At 41.0% G+C, this 18,720-nt stretch overlaps 1 protein-coding gene across 2 annotated transcripts in view; it reads left to right on the top strand.

Moving 5' to 3' along the window:
- The window catches only part of BDP1 (BDP1 general transcription factor IIIB subunit), a 1,097,554-nt gene extending 1,079,748 nt beyond the window's left edge, over positions 1–17,806 (top strand). For both annotated transcript variants that reach the window (XM_069224223.1, XM_069224213.1), the window contains one exon: positions 13,982–17,806. In XM_069224223.1, the coding sequence (XP_069080324.1) occupies positions 13,982–14,108 (127 nt within the window). In that variant the 3' untranslated portion in view covers positions 14,109–17,806. The remainder of the gene's footprint in view (positions 1–13,981) is intronic.
- The last annotated feature ends 914 nt before the right edge of the window (positions 17,807–18,720 follow it).

The raw sequence follows: 18,720 nt of genomic DNA, 5'->3' as shown, positions 1-18,720 counted from the left end.
CCTAAGGGGTTAAGTAGTAAGTCGATCTCACACCTTTAGCTTGCAGTCCGGTTTCACTGGTTGGAAGAGGCTGTCATTGCTATAGCTTTAAATGACCCACAGATTTTGCTGGTTGGAGCAGCTATCAAGACTACCCTCAAAGTAATTGTAGCTTCTGGTCACTCTGACCTGCTGTGGATGCCCCGCTGCCAGAAATCTGTGCTGGAACAGGTAGGTTTTAAGATATGGGTGCCTCAAACTTTAAAAGCCTCACCCGCTCACTGTTGTTACTCTCAGGGAGTCAAGGGCTTAAGTGCTGTCCACCAGCTATCTTCCATGCTTGTGTCCATTACCAGATAGCTTATGGGGTGCATCAAGTTTGTTTACCAGAAGGCAGACTAACAACTGCCCAATCCAGAGGGCAAGTTAGCGACACTGGTGCTCTTAGCCAATATGTGTCTGCAGAGTGTTCAGGCTCATTCCTGGCGTTCGTCACACACATCAGTCACAAAAGGAGAGTTGAAGGAATGCCATTACAGATCCTATGGACAATCGCGAAATACCACAAAAAGATGCGATGGGAGTGGCTTTATTGCATACTTAAGGGACACACCCGTTATTGAGGGTTAGATAGCCCCACTTGTGCTTCCACTTAAGACTTAAAGAAGCTAGAAGTGCCAGTTGCATTGAATGAGGAAGCCTCTCCCACTTGTTGTGGAATGCTTTATCCATGGCAGCCTCATCCCACCCCGGTAAGATGATATTACCGGCATGAGCTCAACCTCGATAGTAGGGAGTTCTTGATAAAAGGTATACTAGCCAAAGAAAGGGTCCAGATTACTTAGAAATACCTTAGGGTAAACCCGGGAATGTACCTTTATTAATGGGTGCCTTAGGTATATCTAAAACCAGAAGAAGGATGGATGATCATTAGGTTCAATGACCTATTCATCCATGCTAGACCAACATGTTTCTGCCGTCTCTAGGCCAAGGGCATTCATTAGGGCAAATGGGTTACTTGTCTCTAATATTTGTCCTTTCCAAATAAAGTGTTAGTACACAGTTGTCATTGAAGGCCTTTGTATGCCTCCTGTGTATTTACTGCACGATATTCTTTTGAAATAGCAGACTATTTAATAAAATAAAAGAGGCTGGAGAGCAGTAGGTGTGTGTGGAGAATGCGTGGAGATGTAGTTGTAAACCAGTTTGCATACATCTGTAATGTTTGCAAAAGTAACAAGCATTTGCAGTGCAGTGGGTTTTGCGTTTGCCTGGGTTTAGAACTATTACCCTTGTAAATTCCTAACTGGACTTTTCTTGCCACACAAACTAAAAATAAAACGTAAAACGGTTGACATAAGCGAGCCGATTTAAAGCGCCCCGCCGCCATGAGCGTGAGTTCAAAGGAAACACACAAAAGGAAAAAGAAGTTCGCTTGCAGTCAAAGTTATCGGCAAAAGTGCAATTATCCATGTAACAGGGTCGATGGCCAAGGCGAGAACAAAAAATACCCCAAGGAGGGACAAACATAAAGCATTTACCAATGAGAACAGGATTTTTTAAAGGAAAGCCCATGAACGAGTGATAGTGATGGGTGTGCTGTGGGTGTGGTTAAAAGCCCAGATACATATGTGGGAGTGGTTAAAAGCCCAGATACATACATCGGAAAAGCTGTGCTTGTGCGCTGCTGTGCTCAACCTAAAAAGAGCCAGGGCCTTTGCAGGAGGAGGCAGAGGAAATGGAGATAGTACCTCACACCAAAGGCAGCTCCATGAATGGATTCTACAAGATAAGATGCATATTCTGGCTCAGCAAACAGGTACTTCAGATGTTATGATATTCTCTGACAGGAGGAGGTTGCCGTGCCATGTCTTTCTAAAGGTCCAAGAGGAAATCACCATGCCACACAATAGTTTAGCCGCATGTGTGGAACTGGAGCATGTAAGCCGAAAGGCAGACTCATTGGTCTGAGAAGAATTCTTAATAGATGTAAAGCCTTGACTAGAGCAGTTTTGATGGCATCAGCATTTGAAGATGGGAATCTTTGTGAAGAAAAAGTGACACCATCACACAGTTCCACTGGAAGTTGTTTTCAGAGTCAATCACTGCTAGAGAGGATGTTTTAAGAGGGCACCACGAACCACATGTGGTGAATGTGCTCAAAGATTTTTAAAAAACTGGGAAGCGAAATGGCAAGTTATAAACCATCTTAAAGGAATCGTCTCTGAATTTGGTCCACTGGTGGTCTGGTTTGGCTAACCATGGGATAATCATTCCAGTATACTTGATTAAATGGTCCATTGAGCGGAGTATGTAAGAAACAAACAAATATGAACCAACTTATTTGTTTTTGTCGTTGGCAGCTGCTATGCACAAATAAGTGGCACAGCTGACAAACTGATCGACTGTTCACGGTTAGCCACCAGTCAAAGTGGAAGAAGCAGCACCCAAGAAAACACAGCAGTGCAATACGTCTTGACGACATGGCCACAGTTAGAACCTAGAAATGATGGAGTCAGGGATCAATTACATGATCAGCTGAAAGGGCATGTTTGGGTAGGAAGTGTTATGGTCATATGGTAGGCCTGGTCAAAGTGAAGGTGACTGAGGTCAAACACGGCCATTACAAAATGGAGGTCCACTCAGAGCACCTGATTCACTGAGGCACAGCTATCAAAGTGGACGGCGACCAGGTATGCCCAATTAACTGAAGGCGAATAAACTATGGCACCTATAAGATGCTGAATGTTGAAGGATGGCCACCGGAAATAAAGGTTCACCTGGTGTGCTTAACTGACTGGGGCATGCCTAATTGACTGAGAGTGAATTAAACATGGCTGCTGTAAGATTGCAACTGTTAAAGCATGGCTACTGGAAGCAAATGGTCTCTGGCGTACGTAAGTGACTGAAGCACAGTTACCGAAAATGGCTGTCCCCCCAGAATGCCTGATTGACTGGAGAAAATTAAATATGACTCTTGTACGATTGCGACTGTTGAAGCACTGCCAACACAAGTGACCGGTGAGCTGGGGTGCATGACTGGTTGATACGCAGTTTCCGAAAGTGGACAGCCACCCAGAATGACTAGTTAGCTGAAGGTTTCTACCAATGAACAGGGAAACAATAACAAAACTGTTGCTCTGAATGTAGAGCACAAAGCAAAATATGATGGATCACTCGCAAGTAAAGCAGACAATAAACTTCGTACTTTACTCTTCCAAACTAATAAGTGTAGCCTCCATTGCTGGGGTTTGGGAGTGGGTGACCAAATAGGGGTACCATTGTTAAGCTATAGGACAGGTCAAATGAACACAATAAGGCCACTGTATTGTATTGTAATAGTATTTATATAGCGCTTAAAACGAGGCGTTGAAGCACTTTTTGCCGAATAGCACGCTGCTCCGGAACCCAAGAGGAATTAGTGGTGGATTAGTATAGGGAAATGTGAGTACAGTTTTAGTATTAGTATGAGTTACTTTGAGCAGAGGATATGCGAGTTTGTTAGTTGGATTGACTAGAGTAATGGAGGGATAGATGGGGGAAGAATTTCAGAAGTGTTAGTTGGGATTTTATAGTAATGGGATGAGGTTTAGGATGAGTAAAGGAGAGATGGAGGAGGGAAGAGTCTGTGGAAAGCGTTAGGGAGATCATAGAAGTAGGAGGGGTTTTGGATGAGTCAAAGATGAGATAAATGAGGAAGAATTTAGAGGGGTTATTTGGGTGATCATAGTAGTAAACTGAGGTTTGGATGAGCTAGATGTGGAAGAGGAGGGAAGAGCTTAGGCAGGGTTGTTTTGGAAATGAAAGTAGTAGAATGGGTTTGGGATGAGTCAGAGGGGGGATGGAGGATAGAGTGATAGAGACATGACATATGGTGATGGGTAGACAAAGTAAAGCTTACAAGAGAGTACATTTATGTTATTTTTTTTATTTATAGTTGTGTGTGTATATATATTCTCCACAAGCAGTCCACTCAAGGCGCGCTCCTCTCGTCGGTGCCCACGTCAGGGAAGGACCATTTCCCTATATTTAATCACCACACAAATTTGACACAAACTCAGTGACGCGGCACTCACAGCATTCTTGATTTTCTTCTTTTAATCTGTAACTGATAACACCAACGCGTTTCAACCAACAAGTTCTTGATCACGGTGATTAAGTGATCCATTCTTGACTATATATACTCTTTATCCCTACATACCTTTATGTGGCATTCTGAGATATGTAGTCCAATCAATTTGAACTTGTGATATTGAACAAAAAACTAAAGAAAAGAAAAAAAAACATAACTGTATTACAAACCAAATGTTTACATTTAAAACGAAAATACGTTTGTTTCTTCTAATCATCACACCAACTTATATAATATTAACCTCTGCTGATCAACACATCTTTCTCCATTTTTACAATGATTCCATAAACTGCACCATACATCTATTTTATCCAGATTGTGCTAATATTGTATCATATAGTATAATAATACATTTTACAGGATAATGGTCTAGTACCACTTTTCATTTACATAAATCAACTTGTCCTGTGTTGTCAGCATCATATATCTATTATTTCACACCTGGTGCATTTAATCCTTATCATTAGAATTTGTCTGGTCATTCCTCTTATTTATTTTACAAATTTACAGATGACCATACAATTCCTCGTCACCATTTATCCCAAACGGGATCTTTGTTTTTAGTCTGATGATGTACCTCTACTCGCCTCAATTTCTGAACTCTGTCCCCTCCTTGTTTCTTTACTGTTGCGATACCAAAGTATCTCATATGTAACCAACTTGATTTTTCATGATTTTGTAGATGTTTGGTCATAGCATAGGTATTGTCATAATTTTGTACTGCCCTAATATGTTCAAGAATACGCTTCTTAAGGGGCATATGGTGCTGCCTACATATCTCAAGCCACAAAGACATTCTATGACATATACTACAAATGTGGTCTCGCATGTGATCCTATCTTTAATCTGGATTTCTTTACCCCAAAAATCTATAACCCCCTACTTGTTGCAGCCAATCTTACATGCTTTACACTTATTGCAGCAAAAAAAGCCCTTATTTCCATCTACTAGCCAGTTGGAGACTGCCGGTACTTCAAAGTGACTTTTCACTAACATATCTTTCAATTATGATATTTTCCTATATGTTACAAATGGACGAGTGCCAATTTGTGATCCAATATCACCATCCTTTTTGATCACATACCAGTGCCTGTTTCGAATATTCAATATCTGTTGATTCTCTTTACTGTAATCCATTATAAATCTTATCTTAGGCGTTTCCACCTCTTTTTCACATTCCTTTCTATTTACCAATATCTGTGCTCATGTTTTTGATCTTGCTTTGATCTCACCTTGTTTCACCTCTCTCATTCTGTATCCTCTTTTCAAGAAACTTTGCTCAGTATCCCTAAATTTAATATCCATATCTTTTTAATTTGAACAATTTCTTTTGATTCCAATAAATTCCCCATATGGAATACTCTTTATAAGTTATTTAGGGTGAAAGCTTGATCCATGTAGGATACTATTAGTTGCCGTGGATTTCCTGCGTAATGTTGTCTGTAACACATTTTTTTCTATATATACCATCACATCTAAAAATTCTATAGAAGTCTTGCTTGTTTTACATGTAAACTGAATTCCAACATTATTCGTATTTAATTCAATGACAAATTCTTTGAACAATTCCTCAGTACCATTCCAAATCAAAAATAAGTCATCTATATACCGTAACCATATCACCACTTTCTCCATGTATTTCTCATTTTCCTGGTCCCATGCTATGCACTTCTCCCACCAACCCATCACCAGGTTCGCATAGCTTGGAGAAAATGAAACTCCCATGGCAGTTCCACAAATCTGCTTGTAAATCTGATGGTTAAATATAAATACATTGTTCCTTGAACACAATTCCGTCATCTCTAGTAACATCTCAGAATGTTGCAATAAATGAATACTTCTTTGTTGTAAAAAAAAAGATTTCACTGCTTACATGCCGAGTTCATGCGAAATAGATGTGTAAAGAGAGACTACGTCTATAGTGACCAACATATAGTCAGACTGCCATGCCACACCTTCTAGTAATCTGAGAAAGTCTGTATATATATTCATTTGTTATCATTATTTTTATTTAATGTATTCACTATTATTATTTTTACTTTAATTTACTTAATTATAATTTTAATTTTATTTATAGATTTTATTTCATTTATTTGTATTAAATTGTTTCTCTAATACAGTAGGACTAGAGTAATAAATCAATAGATATGTAAATACATAGTAAGGGAATATATATTCAAGGAATATAATGGGTATAATGATATGAGAAGAAAAGTAGTATTGTAAAAACACAGACTTTCAAGATTTGTAATATTTGAAGTCAATTATTAAGTGTACTTTTCTAACATTTATTTATCTGTCCTCAATTTTTGAATAGGGAAATGCTTATGATAATAAAACATTTGATCAGTGTGATATACAAATGAGAGCAGGGATTCATAAGTATCTAATATAGCAACTTATCTAGGAGCTATGCAGTGATCTATGAACATGTTAAGCATAGAATAGCATACGCATATATATATATACACATACACACATATACATACACACATGCATATACACATGCATATACACATATATATTTATTTAACCATGAGTAAATATACATTTGTTAAACAGGTTTAAAGAGTATCTGTGTAATTTGTTATGACATAATAGCAATACATATTTCCTAAAGATCTAGAATATACACATAATCAGATTAAAAATGTTTATCAACACGGGCATATCTAGTCCATTGCAGTTTGAATATGGTGGTTATGAAGGAAAGGGCAACTCTTGAGTAGTCTCCTGAAGACAAGATAGTTATCCGTGGATCTTCTATTTGGGGGTAATGAATTCCATAGTTTGGCTGCTTGAACGGAGAAGGATGTACCACCTATAGTATTTTTCCTGTATGATGGTGTTCTAAGGCGGGGTGCCAATCTTGAGCGGAGGTTTCTTTGTTGAATGTATTTGGTTATTTTGTTTCTTACAAGAAGCGGTCCTGTTCCATGTATAGCTTTGTGGGTGATACAAAGCAGCTTGAAGGTGAATCTCCTGGAGGCGGGTAACCAGTGTAGGGCTCTCAAGGCAGGGGAGATGTGAGCTTGTGGCTTTACATGTAATAGTAGCCTGGCAGCACAGTTCTGAATGTGTTGTGGTTTTTTCATAATAGATGGAGATGATCCATGGTAGAGGCCATTGGCATAATCCAGTTTGGATAGTACAAGAGAGATAGTAGCCTGCACCTTGTGCAGAAATCCGAGGTGGGGGAAGATGCGTCGCAGAGTCTTCAATGTGATGAAGCTTGTTCGTGCTAATTTGTCCACTTGGATATTCTTTGTTAACTTGGAGTCCATGGTTATTCCAAGGTTTTTAACTTCTTCAGATATATTGAGGAGGTGGTCCAAGATCGTCAGGCCAGGCACACAGTGGGTCATCATTTTTCCAGTCACCACATGTGAGTACTACCGTTTTGGAAGCATTTAGTTCGAGATGGCTCCAAGTCATCCACTGATCAATGGACCGGGGCGCCAGGGCATATTTAGTTTTACATACTTTTAAAATAGGAACTGATGTGTACCAATTAGTCAAGTAATTAAACCTAGAAAAAAAGTTTGAAAAGTCACATCTACACATCAAAGGGTTAGGTCTTCACATTGCATGCATTACCTAGACTCTGGATTTTCACAAGAATACCCTGAAGCACCTCAATGACATACGCACATAAAATAATTGACAATTTATAGGCATCCAACGTTATTCCATACATATTCCAGAGGGTTTACTACACTGGCAGACAGACCACCCGAATACAATTTGAAGAACAGTGTATTTGCATTTTTTTTTTTTTTATTGCACGTGCAAAATATTTTACCATGTGGAATAACTTGCCGGCCAGTAATTATGAGTGTGTTCCCATTCCATTCTTAATCTACAAATAGACATCCTTTTTCCAAATCAGTTTCATGTGAGGCTTCTTTATGTCGGTTGATTGTATAGTGATTAATGCAGCCTTGCAGCCCTTTCAAAGAAATATGGGATGAAAGGTTGAGAAAGGAGTGGAGGAAGTAACAAAAAAGTGACCAGGAAAGCCATTTTTTATTGTTTTTACTCATATAGAACATTACGTGATGTCCATCGTGGGTACACATGCACAGGCGAACATCCTGCATGGTTTTAAAGCCTGTTTCGTGTTAGGTGCCACTGACAGAGCCAGCGCTGTATGCAGCAGGGATGTGGAATTCCTATGGGACATCTTGTTTGGGGTCAAGGGCAACAAGTTTTTATGTTTACTTTGTCCTTGGGACAAGTAGGCCCAACCCTCTGCAGCATAAACCCCTTTGGCTGCCTGTTTACAGAGAGTGGAACTCTCTGCAGTTGAGGTAATGTGTTTCCTAAAGCTAATGCTGTTCGAACTTGTATTTATGGTTCATTATTTGAAAGTCTTCATTATTAATCAATCAATCAATCAATCATATTATTTATAAAGCGCGCTATGTACCCGTCAGGGTTTCGAGGCGCTGAGAGGGGGGGGGGGGAGCGCTGCTGATTTAGCAGTCGAAGAGCCAGGTCTTGAGGAGCCTTCTGAATGCGAGGAGGTCCTGGGTCTGGCGAAGAGATGTGGGGAGAGAGTTCCAGGTCTTGGCGGCGAGGAAGAAGAAGGATCTGCCGCCGGATGTCTTGCGCTGGATTCGGGGTACGATGGCGAGGGCGAGGTTGGCGGATCGGAGTTGACGTGTTGGAGTGTAGAAGTTAAGTCTGGTGTTGAGGTAGGAGGGTCCGGTGTTGTGAAGTGCCTTGTGAGCGTGGGTCAGGAGTTTAAAGGTGATCCTCTTGTCTACCGGGAGCCAGTGGAGTTCCTTTAGGTGAGGGGAGATGTGACTTCGGCGGGGTATGTCGAGGATCAGTCGGGCGGAAGCATTTTGGATGCGTTGAGAGTTTGATGTCTTTGGTTGGGATGCCTGTGTAGAGTGCGTTGCCATAGTCAAGTCTGCTGCTGACGAGGGCCTGGGTCACCGTCTTTCTGGTTTCTGTTGGAATCCACTTGAAGATTCTGCGGAGCATTCGAAGGGTGTTGAAACAGGAGGAGGAGACGACGCTGACCTGTTTGGACATGGTGAGGGCGGAGTCCAGGATGAAGCCGAGGTTTCTTGCGTGGCTGGCAGGGGTGGGCGGGGGTCTGAGGACGGAGGGCCAACATGAGTCGTTCCAGGCCGAGGGTTTAGGGTGAGTGCTGTAAATAAATGTTTTAAGGTCACACTTCACTACTGACGTTGGTTCCAGTACAAAAAAAAAAAAAAAATGTGTATACACATGTTTGAAAAGTTTAGGCTATGAGGCTAAGTATAATGCTCCCAGAATGCTCTCTGATTAGATGCAAATGAAGTGTAATTTAGTAAAATGTTTTGATGCATGCTAGTATTTCCCAAAAATATTTCTAATGGAAAATCAGTGTAACCATTTTCAACACGATTATGGGAAGCATGAAAATAAACAAACACTGACAAAGCCAACTGATCTGACATATTTTTATAAGTCTTTTAGTTTCATCAATGCTTGTCTTGTTTTGACATGGCTTTTGTAACACTGTATTGTTGTGGGAGCTACCAGGCCCTCAACATTGTAACAAACACTGGCAAAAAAAACCAAAACGTTTTTGAACTCTAAAAGCACACGTTGCCACCAGTGGCATAACAAAGGCCCAGCAGCCGCCCTCCAGGAGGCCCCGTCAGCACAGCACCTGCCCTGAGTGAGTCTGGAGAGGGGGCTCCTCCATGTTCTTTGCAAAGGGGCACCCTCCAGTTGCGTTACGTCACTGATTGCCACTGTAGTTCCTGACACTGAACAAAACTACTTTGTGTGCCAGTATGCTCCTTGTAGAAGAGCAGAATGCGATCACTCACAGTAAAGCCAGCCGAAAGAGAGAGAAATAGAAGTTTAGTAAAAACAAAATGTCTTTGTTAACACCAGACCTAATTAGGGACCAAGACCCACATGTAGGTAGCTTTTTTTCATGTCGCAAACAGGGACTTTCGCTGTTTACGACATGCAAAAAGCACATTGCGATGCACAAACCCAGTTTTGCGATTCGGTAACCAGGTTACCGAATCGCAAAACAGGTTTGCGACTCGCTTTTAGGAAGGGGTGTTCCCATTGTGAATGTCACTGTTAAAAAAAAATTCAGAGCAGGCAGTGGTCCTGAGGACCACGGCCTGCTCTGAAAAAATGAAACGAAAACGTTTCATTTTTCGTTTTTGTAATGCATCTCGTTTTCCTTTAAGGAAAACGGGCTGCATTACAAAAAAAAAAAAAAAACTGCTTTATTGAAAAGCAGTCACAGACATGGTGGTCTGCTGTCTCAAGCAGGCCACCATCCCTGTGAGGGCCGCCATTCGCAAGGGGGTCGCAAATTGCGACCCAACTCATGATTATTCATGAGGTGGGCATTTGCGAAGCCCTTGCGAATCACAGATCGTGTCAGGGACACCATCCTACGTTCGGATTTGTGACTCGCAAATTGCGAGTCGCTCTGACTCGCTATTTGCGGGTCGCAAATCTGAACCTACCTACATGTGGCCCCAAATTCTTAATGAAAGTCACAAAAGTGCACCCATGGCATATGTTGTACCCCTATAAAATATTTGTGAACTGTATTTTAGCGTGGGTAAATAGCATGTGTAGATTTGCTCATGTGAAAATCTATTGAGCATTTGCAAGTTCATTTTCCCTCCAGCCACTTTCTTCCCAACCCTTGAAGAAGTTCTAATTCTGCCATTGTCAGGAGTAAATGTCCAACCTTTCTTATTATGGGAAAATATTAGAGAGAAGCTGGTGAAAATCTTTAAAACATGCAGGTTAGTAGGTTTGCAGACTCAAAGGCATTCCAGCCCTGGAACTATTGCTTACTGCTTCCTCCAGCCCCAGTATGCAGATCTGCAGAAAGGTGGCAAAATAAGGAAATTGCTATAGTAGGGATTGAAACTGCAAGTATTCAAGCCCTACTGTGGTAGTAGCCCTCGCATAATCAGAGAGGCTATTATCAGAGCTCTTACATAATGAGATTGCTGCCATAATTTGGCGCCACACTACATGGCACCAAAGGGACAAGTAGATCTTTTTACAGGACAGGTAGATTTGAGAAGCAACCTGTCCCCTGGCCAAGTAGATATTTTAATAAATTCAACACCCCTGATGCAGCACACTCCAATTAGATATGAGGGCCTGGTAGCGGTGATAGTGGGCCCTTGCAAAAAAAGCAAAAGTGATAAATATATTTTTTTGGGTGGGGAGGGGACAAACAGTGCATCAGACCCTGGTAGTAAAAGGGACAACATTTTAAGCAGATGTGGACATTGTGCTTGGGCGAAAATGTTGTTGCTCAGTGAGGGATGCCATGGCAGCCCTGAGTTGACCCACTGCTTCATCCTCTATTCTGTGGTGGGTGGAAGCAAAATGTCAATGACACAAAAACAGACCAATGAAAAAAGTGGAATAGGACTGGCTGAAACCCACTGTTAGCAAGTATATTTTGTATTTATTTTTAAGTTAAAAAAAGAAACAAATTCTACCAAAAAAAGTAGGTTGTGGCTATTGCCAGGTTTATACCAGGCGTGTCACAGAAGAAAGAATCAGGTACATCAGAAGGTTTTTTTTCCATGGTAACTTGTTAAACTTATGTTTTCAGAATGACAGTTCATGCAAAATGTTATATCCAGTTTCCCGTCCCTAGAACTGAAGTTACCAGTACAGCTAATCCACTGTGTTAGTGATTTTTCCACCACATTAAGTTCATTTAGTGGACACACCTCGTGCAACTTTTGATTTTGTCAATCTGTGCTTCCCAACATACACCAGTGTAGGGCTTTTCTGCACCTAAGTTTAGCTTGTGGGTCCATGAAAAGTCCGAATCAGATCAAAAGTTCTCTAACTGACCGAAGAACTACCTAGTCAAACGCTTCTACATCCTTATAACTCCATCACCCAAACTATCCATCTACATCCTGCAACACGTACTATTATTGCCCAATCTGTCCAACCCTTCCACCTTGCACTACACCTGTACACAAATACATGCACTAACACAACAAAAGGCAAAATAGCTACCAGCTAGCAGGCAAGCAAATTAAGTTTCACTACAGTGTCACCAATTAATACGAACTCATTATGGTTAGGTATCCTGGGGTGGCCGATTTAGAAATACTTTTGGTTATTAAAAACATTTGAAAAGTTCCTCTCGATGTTATTCCACTGTAATTTAACAGTACCCGATGAGTTCCTTCCTTATGGCAACCCAAAATCTTTATTGAAGTTCCATGTTCGCTCATTAAGGGTTCTATTGAACTTTTCATTAACTTCTACAACTTTTTAGACTTACTAGGACTTTTAATCTGAGCCAGTATCCCACGCACTTTTTTATACTCTCGGACACTGTTGCTCAATTTAAACCCATCGTCACAATGGAGTCGCATTTACAGTGCCAAAAAAAAGAAAGGTGGTGAAAGATACATTAAAAACTTATCTCAGACATATAACAGAGTTATAGTTCCTCGCCAATGAAAGTTGAAATAAACTTAGACATGCCGTGGTACATGGACATCAATATTTGTACCTTTGATCTTTTCACCACCTAATTCCAATTCTTAAGCGCTTTTTACCACCACCACCTGTATACTGCAGATAATTCTGATAAAATGTACCGCTTGCTAAGCCAGTAGAAAGAAGACTTTTGTGCTATGTCTTCTACTATTTGTCTTCTATTAAACCATCGCACACAGCAGTAACAACTGTAATCTCCCCCCATCCTGACTAATGATTGAAAAGGACAATACACTTTTTAGGAATCCAAAACCACCCCCGACCCCTTAACCCCCCCTCCCCTCCAACCCCTCTCTGACGCACTTAAACATGTCCCACGATTTTCAAAAACGTTTGCACTAATGTATGCTGGCTAATCCAACGTTTGCAGTACACGGGTATCCTAACACTGCATTGATTTGCAGTTCTCTAAATTAAAAAAAAAAATATGTAGAATGTACCACAAGGAGCCACAGTACAAGTCACATCATGGAACAAGCATGAAATGCTTGAAGGGATCTGCATCTGACTTTCAGATTTCGGTGTCCTTCGCTTTTGGATGTTGTGCGCTAATTTTCAAAAATTTTCCTACAAAAATAGGTTTCACCAAAAGGAGGTCAGGTAACTTCAAAATGAAGATTCAGGTTCTGATTCAAATTCTGGGCAGATAGCTGGTCTTCATCAAATCGGAAGAACAACGAAAACAGTCACTGAAGAGTCGGCCTGGGTTACACAAAAAGCAACTGGTATTACAAATTCTGAAATCGAGCAGAAGAGTTTATAAAAATGACTGATCCTCAATACTGAAACATACAAAGGGCTCGACTATTGCCCAGTGAGATCGTGCTGCGTAGGAAATAAAAAGAAAAAGTAGTCCAGAAGCTATGCGGAAAACATGGATCCTCATATGTGTTCAGTAGTTTACCGGTGCTCTCGAGTATGGCTAAACACCGGAAAAGGCATGACGTATGCATGCCTTTCACAAATGAAATCAAGCGATTTTTGAAAGGCAAGCCCATGAACCAATGATACTGATGGGCGTGCGGTGGGCAGGGTTGAAAGCTCACAGAGAGATTACAACAGTGGCCAGAGCACTTGCGCTCTCGACCCTAAAAACCAAATAGGCTACTGATTGTTCAATGCTGACATTTTCCCAATCACAAAGATGAAAATGGTTTAATTTATTTTTTTAGTTGTTTATTCTCTGTTATCCAGTTGACCTACCTAGTCCGATGGTTTACTTCTTCATTCTTGCTTTATTCGCTAAATGGGGTTTCCCTTTTGTAACTCTGTGCACATATTCTTTGATTTACAAAACTTAGGTGTGGTTCCTATCCATTCTAATGCCATTTATTTCTTCCCCTTTAGGTTTCTGTTGAAGTATCAGCCAAGCCGCAAGGAAAGAAAAACAGCTCAAGCCCTAAAAAGTCGGAGCGTGAGAAGGAGCCAACGAACATTTCTGAATATTTTTTTAGTGACATTTTTATGGAGGTGAACGATTCAGAATAGATAAAAACTATCCAGCGAAGACCGTAGCGCTGGATACTGCACCCCGCCAGCTCTGGCGAGCTTGGGGATGATCGCAATCCTCACTTGTTGGGGAATAACCTAGATATTTTACCTCTGAAAATATCAGACATGCTGAAAATCCTGTCAGTATAGCAAAGGTTTTTGTTAAGTAAATATAGATCATGCCTTCATAAATGAGCAGTGGATTGAAAGAGTCTTAAATTGATACTTTTGTTAATCCTGTACAGATAAACATGAAATAATGTTATTTATTTATTTAATTTTAATTTATTACATATGCCTTCGTCTTCTGAAAACATTTGTTGAAGAACAGAATGCTATTGCCGCGCCCTCTTTTTTCATGGCAGGGAGCAGGCACTGAAAACAATTACTCAGGGTATACAAGCCCTTAAATTCAATTTTTTATGTTTAGGAAGTTACTGTTGGCTTTTTGTTTCTTACTTAACATCCTTAATAATATATTTAGAGGTTTCCATGTCATGAATTTTACTAGAGGGAACAGATAGTGCCTTTCTCCCCTAATGTTTCCTACTTTTGCTCCACCCTTTACAAAAGTCTGATTTGATGACTACATTACAGATTATAGATGTGTGTCCATAGATATACTGTATCATCTAAGACCATTTGGTCATGAGAGTCACACACACCTGTTTTTTTTTTTTTTTTTTTTTTAAATAAGGCAAGTCTTGGGAAGGACAGAGTCAGGTGCTGGTAGTGGCTACATCCAGTAATGCATTAACCAGAGTATTGCTTCGAAGTTCTGAAAGAGCAGCTGTGGGCTGATCTGCGATTTGATCAGTCTTGATTGAGATGTTGTGAACAGTCACGGGAGGGAGAAGGGGCGGCGCGATTTTGGGGGGTGGGAGAGCGAGCAAAAAAATAAATAATATATTTTTTTTTAACTTACCTGTTTCCCTGCGCCACCACTGCACTGCTCTTCAGCTGCAGGCACCGGCTCCCAGCCTGCCCTACGTCCAATCCTACTGCTGCTTTCATGCTGCTAGCTGCCTAGCTGGGCACTCCGAGGCGGAGTGGGAGCCTCTGCCTGCTCCGTCCACCCCGGCACTGCGTTGTCAGGATGGAGAGCGCCTAGTGCGCATGTATGTTTGGCCGGCCAAACATACGTGCACTGAAGGGGAGTGCACAGCACTCTGTCCCTATCACGCCAGTGGCCCCACCACTTTTACAGTAAAAACATAATGAACATAGTTTATTATGTTTTTACTGTAAAAGTTTTGCAGCTCCTTTTGCTGGCGGGCGGTGGGAGGGGAGGGGGGCAGCGCTCCTCCGCATTGGCGGAGGAGCTGCCCCTGGCTTGTGAAAGGGAGTATGATGAGGCGTAACAACACAGTGTGTCGTTGCTTGAGACAAACCTCTTCATCCTCTCTCTATCGTTTTCTGTGACAAGGTGCTTTTCCTGCCATGCTGCTATTTTTGGGTAAACTAAAGGCCCTGGTGTAGAAAACCCTTGCAACCATTTTCGAATCGCAAACAGGAAATGGCTTGACAGGAGCCCCTTCTCCCTCCCCCTCATATTTGCAAGTCGGAAACGTATGTAGGAGTGGTTTGTGAAAGGAACTGCAGTTGCAAACTACGGATCCGTTACCATGAACCCCTAGCTGGTAATTGTGTCAGTGGCCACTGGGAGAGCAGGTAGGCCCCAGGGAACTACTTCCTGAACCCCACTTAACCACCCCAAAACTCCTCAACCCCCGCACCCGGCATCTTCCGATTTTTTTTTTTTTAAATTAAATTATCACCTGTCCATTTCATAGACAGGAGCTTATTTAGGAAAAAACACCAGAACAACAAAAAGAACAACAACAAAACTGTTTCCAAATTGATAATGCAAATGCAGGGACGGTCTGCTGCTCCTTGTAGGTCTCCATCTCTGTATTGCAGCTAAGCCGTCGCCAATTGCAACCTGCATAATTAAGATTCACTAGGGAGGTTTTTTCGTGACACTCGCAAAAGAACAATTCACGATGCGACCTGTTGGTCATAAGTCGCAATGTCAATTGCACACCTGTTGCAGATCACTCCGTAAACTGCAAATTGATGCCTAAGAGTCAATGTGTAATCTGATAAAGCACGGATCCTGTTCTGGAGGAACGACTTTACATGCTTCTGTACACCTTCCTCAGTACGCTAATTTCCCGATGACGTGAGATGATTTCGAGGGTGAAACTGGTATGAGACTAAATGGCAACCAGAATCTGTTCACTGGTTAAGCAGTTTTATTCTATTGTATTTTTAAATTGTTCTGATTCGTAAGCGGTTTTTATTATTTACGGTATATTCTAGCCCCGTTTCTGAATGCGCCCAGGTGTTGCAACGTATTACTCGTGGTAACATTTCCTGAAGCCATTTGACTTGATCTGAATGAACAAACCTATTGGCAGTTAGTTTAAAGTGAAAGTTTCTAATTCTCGTTTCTTGCCTCTTTTTTACAAAAAAGTGGCTAAGCGAGTTTTGTAGCTGTTCTGAAAGTATAATCGCTCATGCCCTTATGTCATGTTTCCTGAGCTGTAACAAATGACGCGCACTTCGTTGTCCATCATTTGTTTCGTTTTCTGATATTACCGTTTTGCCTTGAGTGGTCACAGACAACGTTAGGATTAATGTCTTACTTCTTTCATTTCATTGCTGGGCTGCTGATTAACAACAGCACTTTCCAATCACCACAATCATGGAAATCATGAAAGACTAAACAGTATCACCTGTTTTAAGTAGGGGAATAACCATCATATCTTAAAACACTGATGAGCAGCGACTTCTATATGAAAGTAATAGCGCATTATTTTTGAAGATGCAAGTGGAAAATGTGTAAAATAAGTAAATTAATTGTACATTTAATGTATATTTAATCTACTCCTCTGCAGCAGCTATTTTTCTACCGTATTCCGTCTCCGACATGTATTTTTTTTATTCTTATCAAAAAGCACGCTACAATTCATAAGAGCAATATTTCATTTTTGTAACACTATATCTGTTTTTATTTACATTTCCAAACTCCCTCAAACAAGTGATTTCATACTGTATGAAGTAGACACGTTTTACATGTCTTTTACATACAACCATAAGATTCTGTGCTCTGCAAACCGGGTAATCTTAGAAAAGCTTTCTGGTGAGTAACGTCCCACTCAGTAAGCAAAATGGATGGGATGCATCCTTTAGGGCTCCATTCCGAATAGGGCGAAATGGTGCCCAGTATTTCTCCGGGTTCCCAGAATGACCAGTTCCAGGGGCACTGTTTACTCCATGGGTGAAGCGGATCGGAATTACTAAAGAGTATGGGATTTTGGAGAACAAAGGGTGGTTAGTTAATGTGGGTGCACGCTGAATGAGCCCCATAGAACCCAACGAAAAATAATATTGGCATAAAAAAATCAGTGACACTGGGTCCAAATGAGTGTTAGAATGACTTGTCACAGATTCGTGCTTTTTTTTTAAATAAAAAAGACCCTGGCTCGTTGTTTTTTTAATTTTGCACCATAAATTGCTTTTCTACCATATTTAACACACTGTTGTAATTCGCATGATCTCCAAACTGACACCGGGCAGTTTTTCGATTCTCTTAGTCACGAACTTATGATGTGAGAAATAAAGCTTTAATGTTACATATGTAAAATATGTGAATAAAACGATTTGCAATAACTTTTATTCAGTCTCACAGGTCATTTTTACTTGGTAATATTTACATTCAAATGATATTAGGACCAGTCACCACAGGTGTTCTTGGCATATGCACATAGCTGGCCTTGATTATATGTGCCTTGCATTTTTTTATTGACTGGCTGCACTAGACCGACCTACTACTACCGATCAGCGCCATTTTCAACTTCTAAATAGCATTTCCTTGACCTGTTTGTGTCACAGTGTCGCAAAGTGTAACAATTATCTATTTCGATGGTTTCAGTGCCAAAATTAAACGTTTGACATGCCCTTTACTAACTAAATTCTACCTTCTAGAATGTTTCACGTTCTTTATTCGATATCGTTGGGACCATAAAGCATTTATTAGCACCAGCTGGATCATCGTTTGGAATTTGACTAGGAAATCTGAGGTACGAGGAACATGAAAGAAGGTCACAAAATAATTTATATTTTTATTGTACACTACCAACGCAGTTGTCTCTTGGCACCACGAGGAATAAAAGAAACACAAATTAGTTATAGTGATGGGTGTGAAAAAGCAAACTAGGTGAAGGGAGGCTGTGCTCAGTAATTGTTTGCAACAGTAATTAATCAATCAATTCATATTTGTATAGCAAAGCACTGTCACCCCTAGGGTTATCTGGGTGCTTGAGTGCGAAGTCTCTTGTCGAAGTACCAGATATTGAGTTTCTTCCTGAAATCCACCAGGGAGGGTGCTGTACCAAGATAGGGGGGTAGGTCGTTCCAGGTCTTGGCGGCAATGTGGGAGAAGGAGCAACCTCTCCTACCCTGCCCCCCTGCCACCCCACCTCTGGGAGTGTGACTAATGTGGGGGGGGGGTTCACGGGCTAATGAGGTGGAGCGCAGGTGTCTTGCGGGTAGGTGGAAGTTCATCCGATGATTAATGTAAGCCGGTCTTT

This window comes from Pleurodeles waltl, chromosome 1_1 (assembly GCF_031143425.1).
Source record: "Pleurodeles waltl isolate 20211129_DDA chromosome 1_1, aPleWal1.hap1.20221129, whole genome shotgun sequence".
Taxonomy (NCBI): Eukaryota; Metazoa; Chordata; class Amphibia; order Caudata; family Salamandridae; genus Pleurodeles; species Pleurodeles waltl.
Note: the sequence above shows the minus strand (reverse complement) of the source record. Positions and strands in the feature narration are given on the sequence as shown.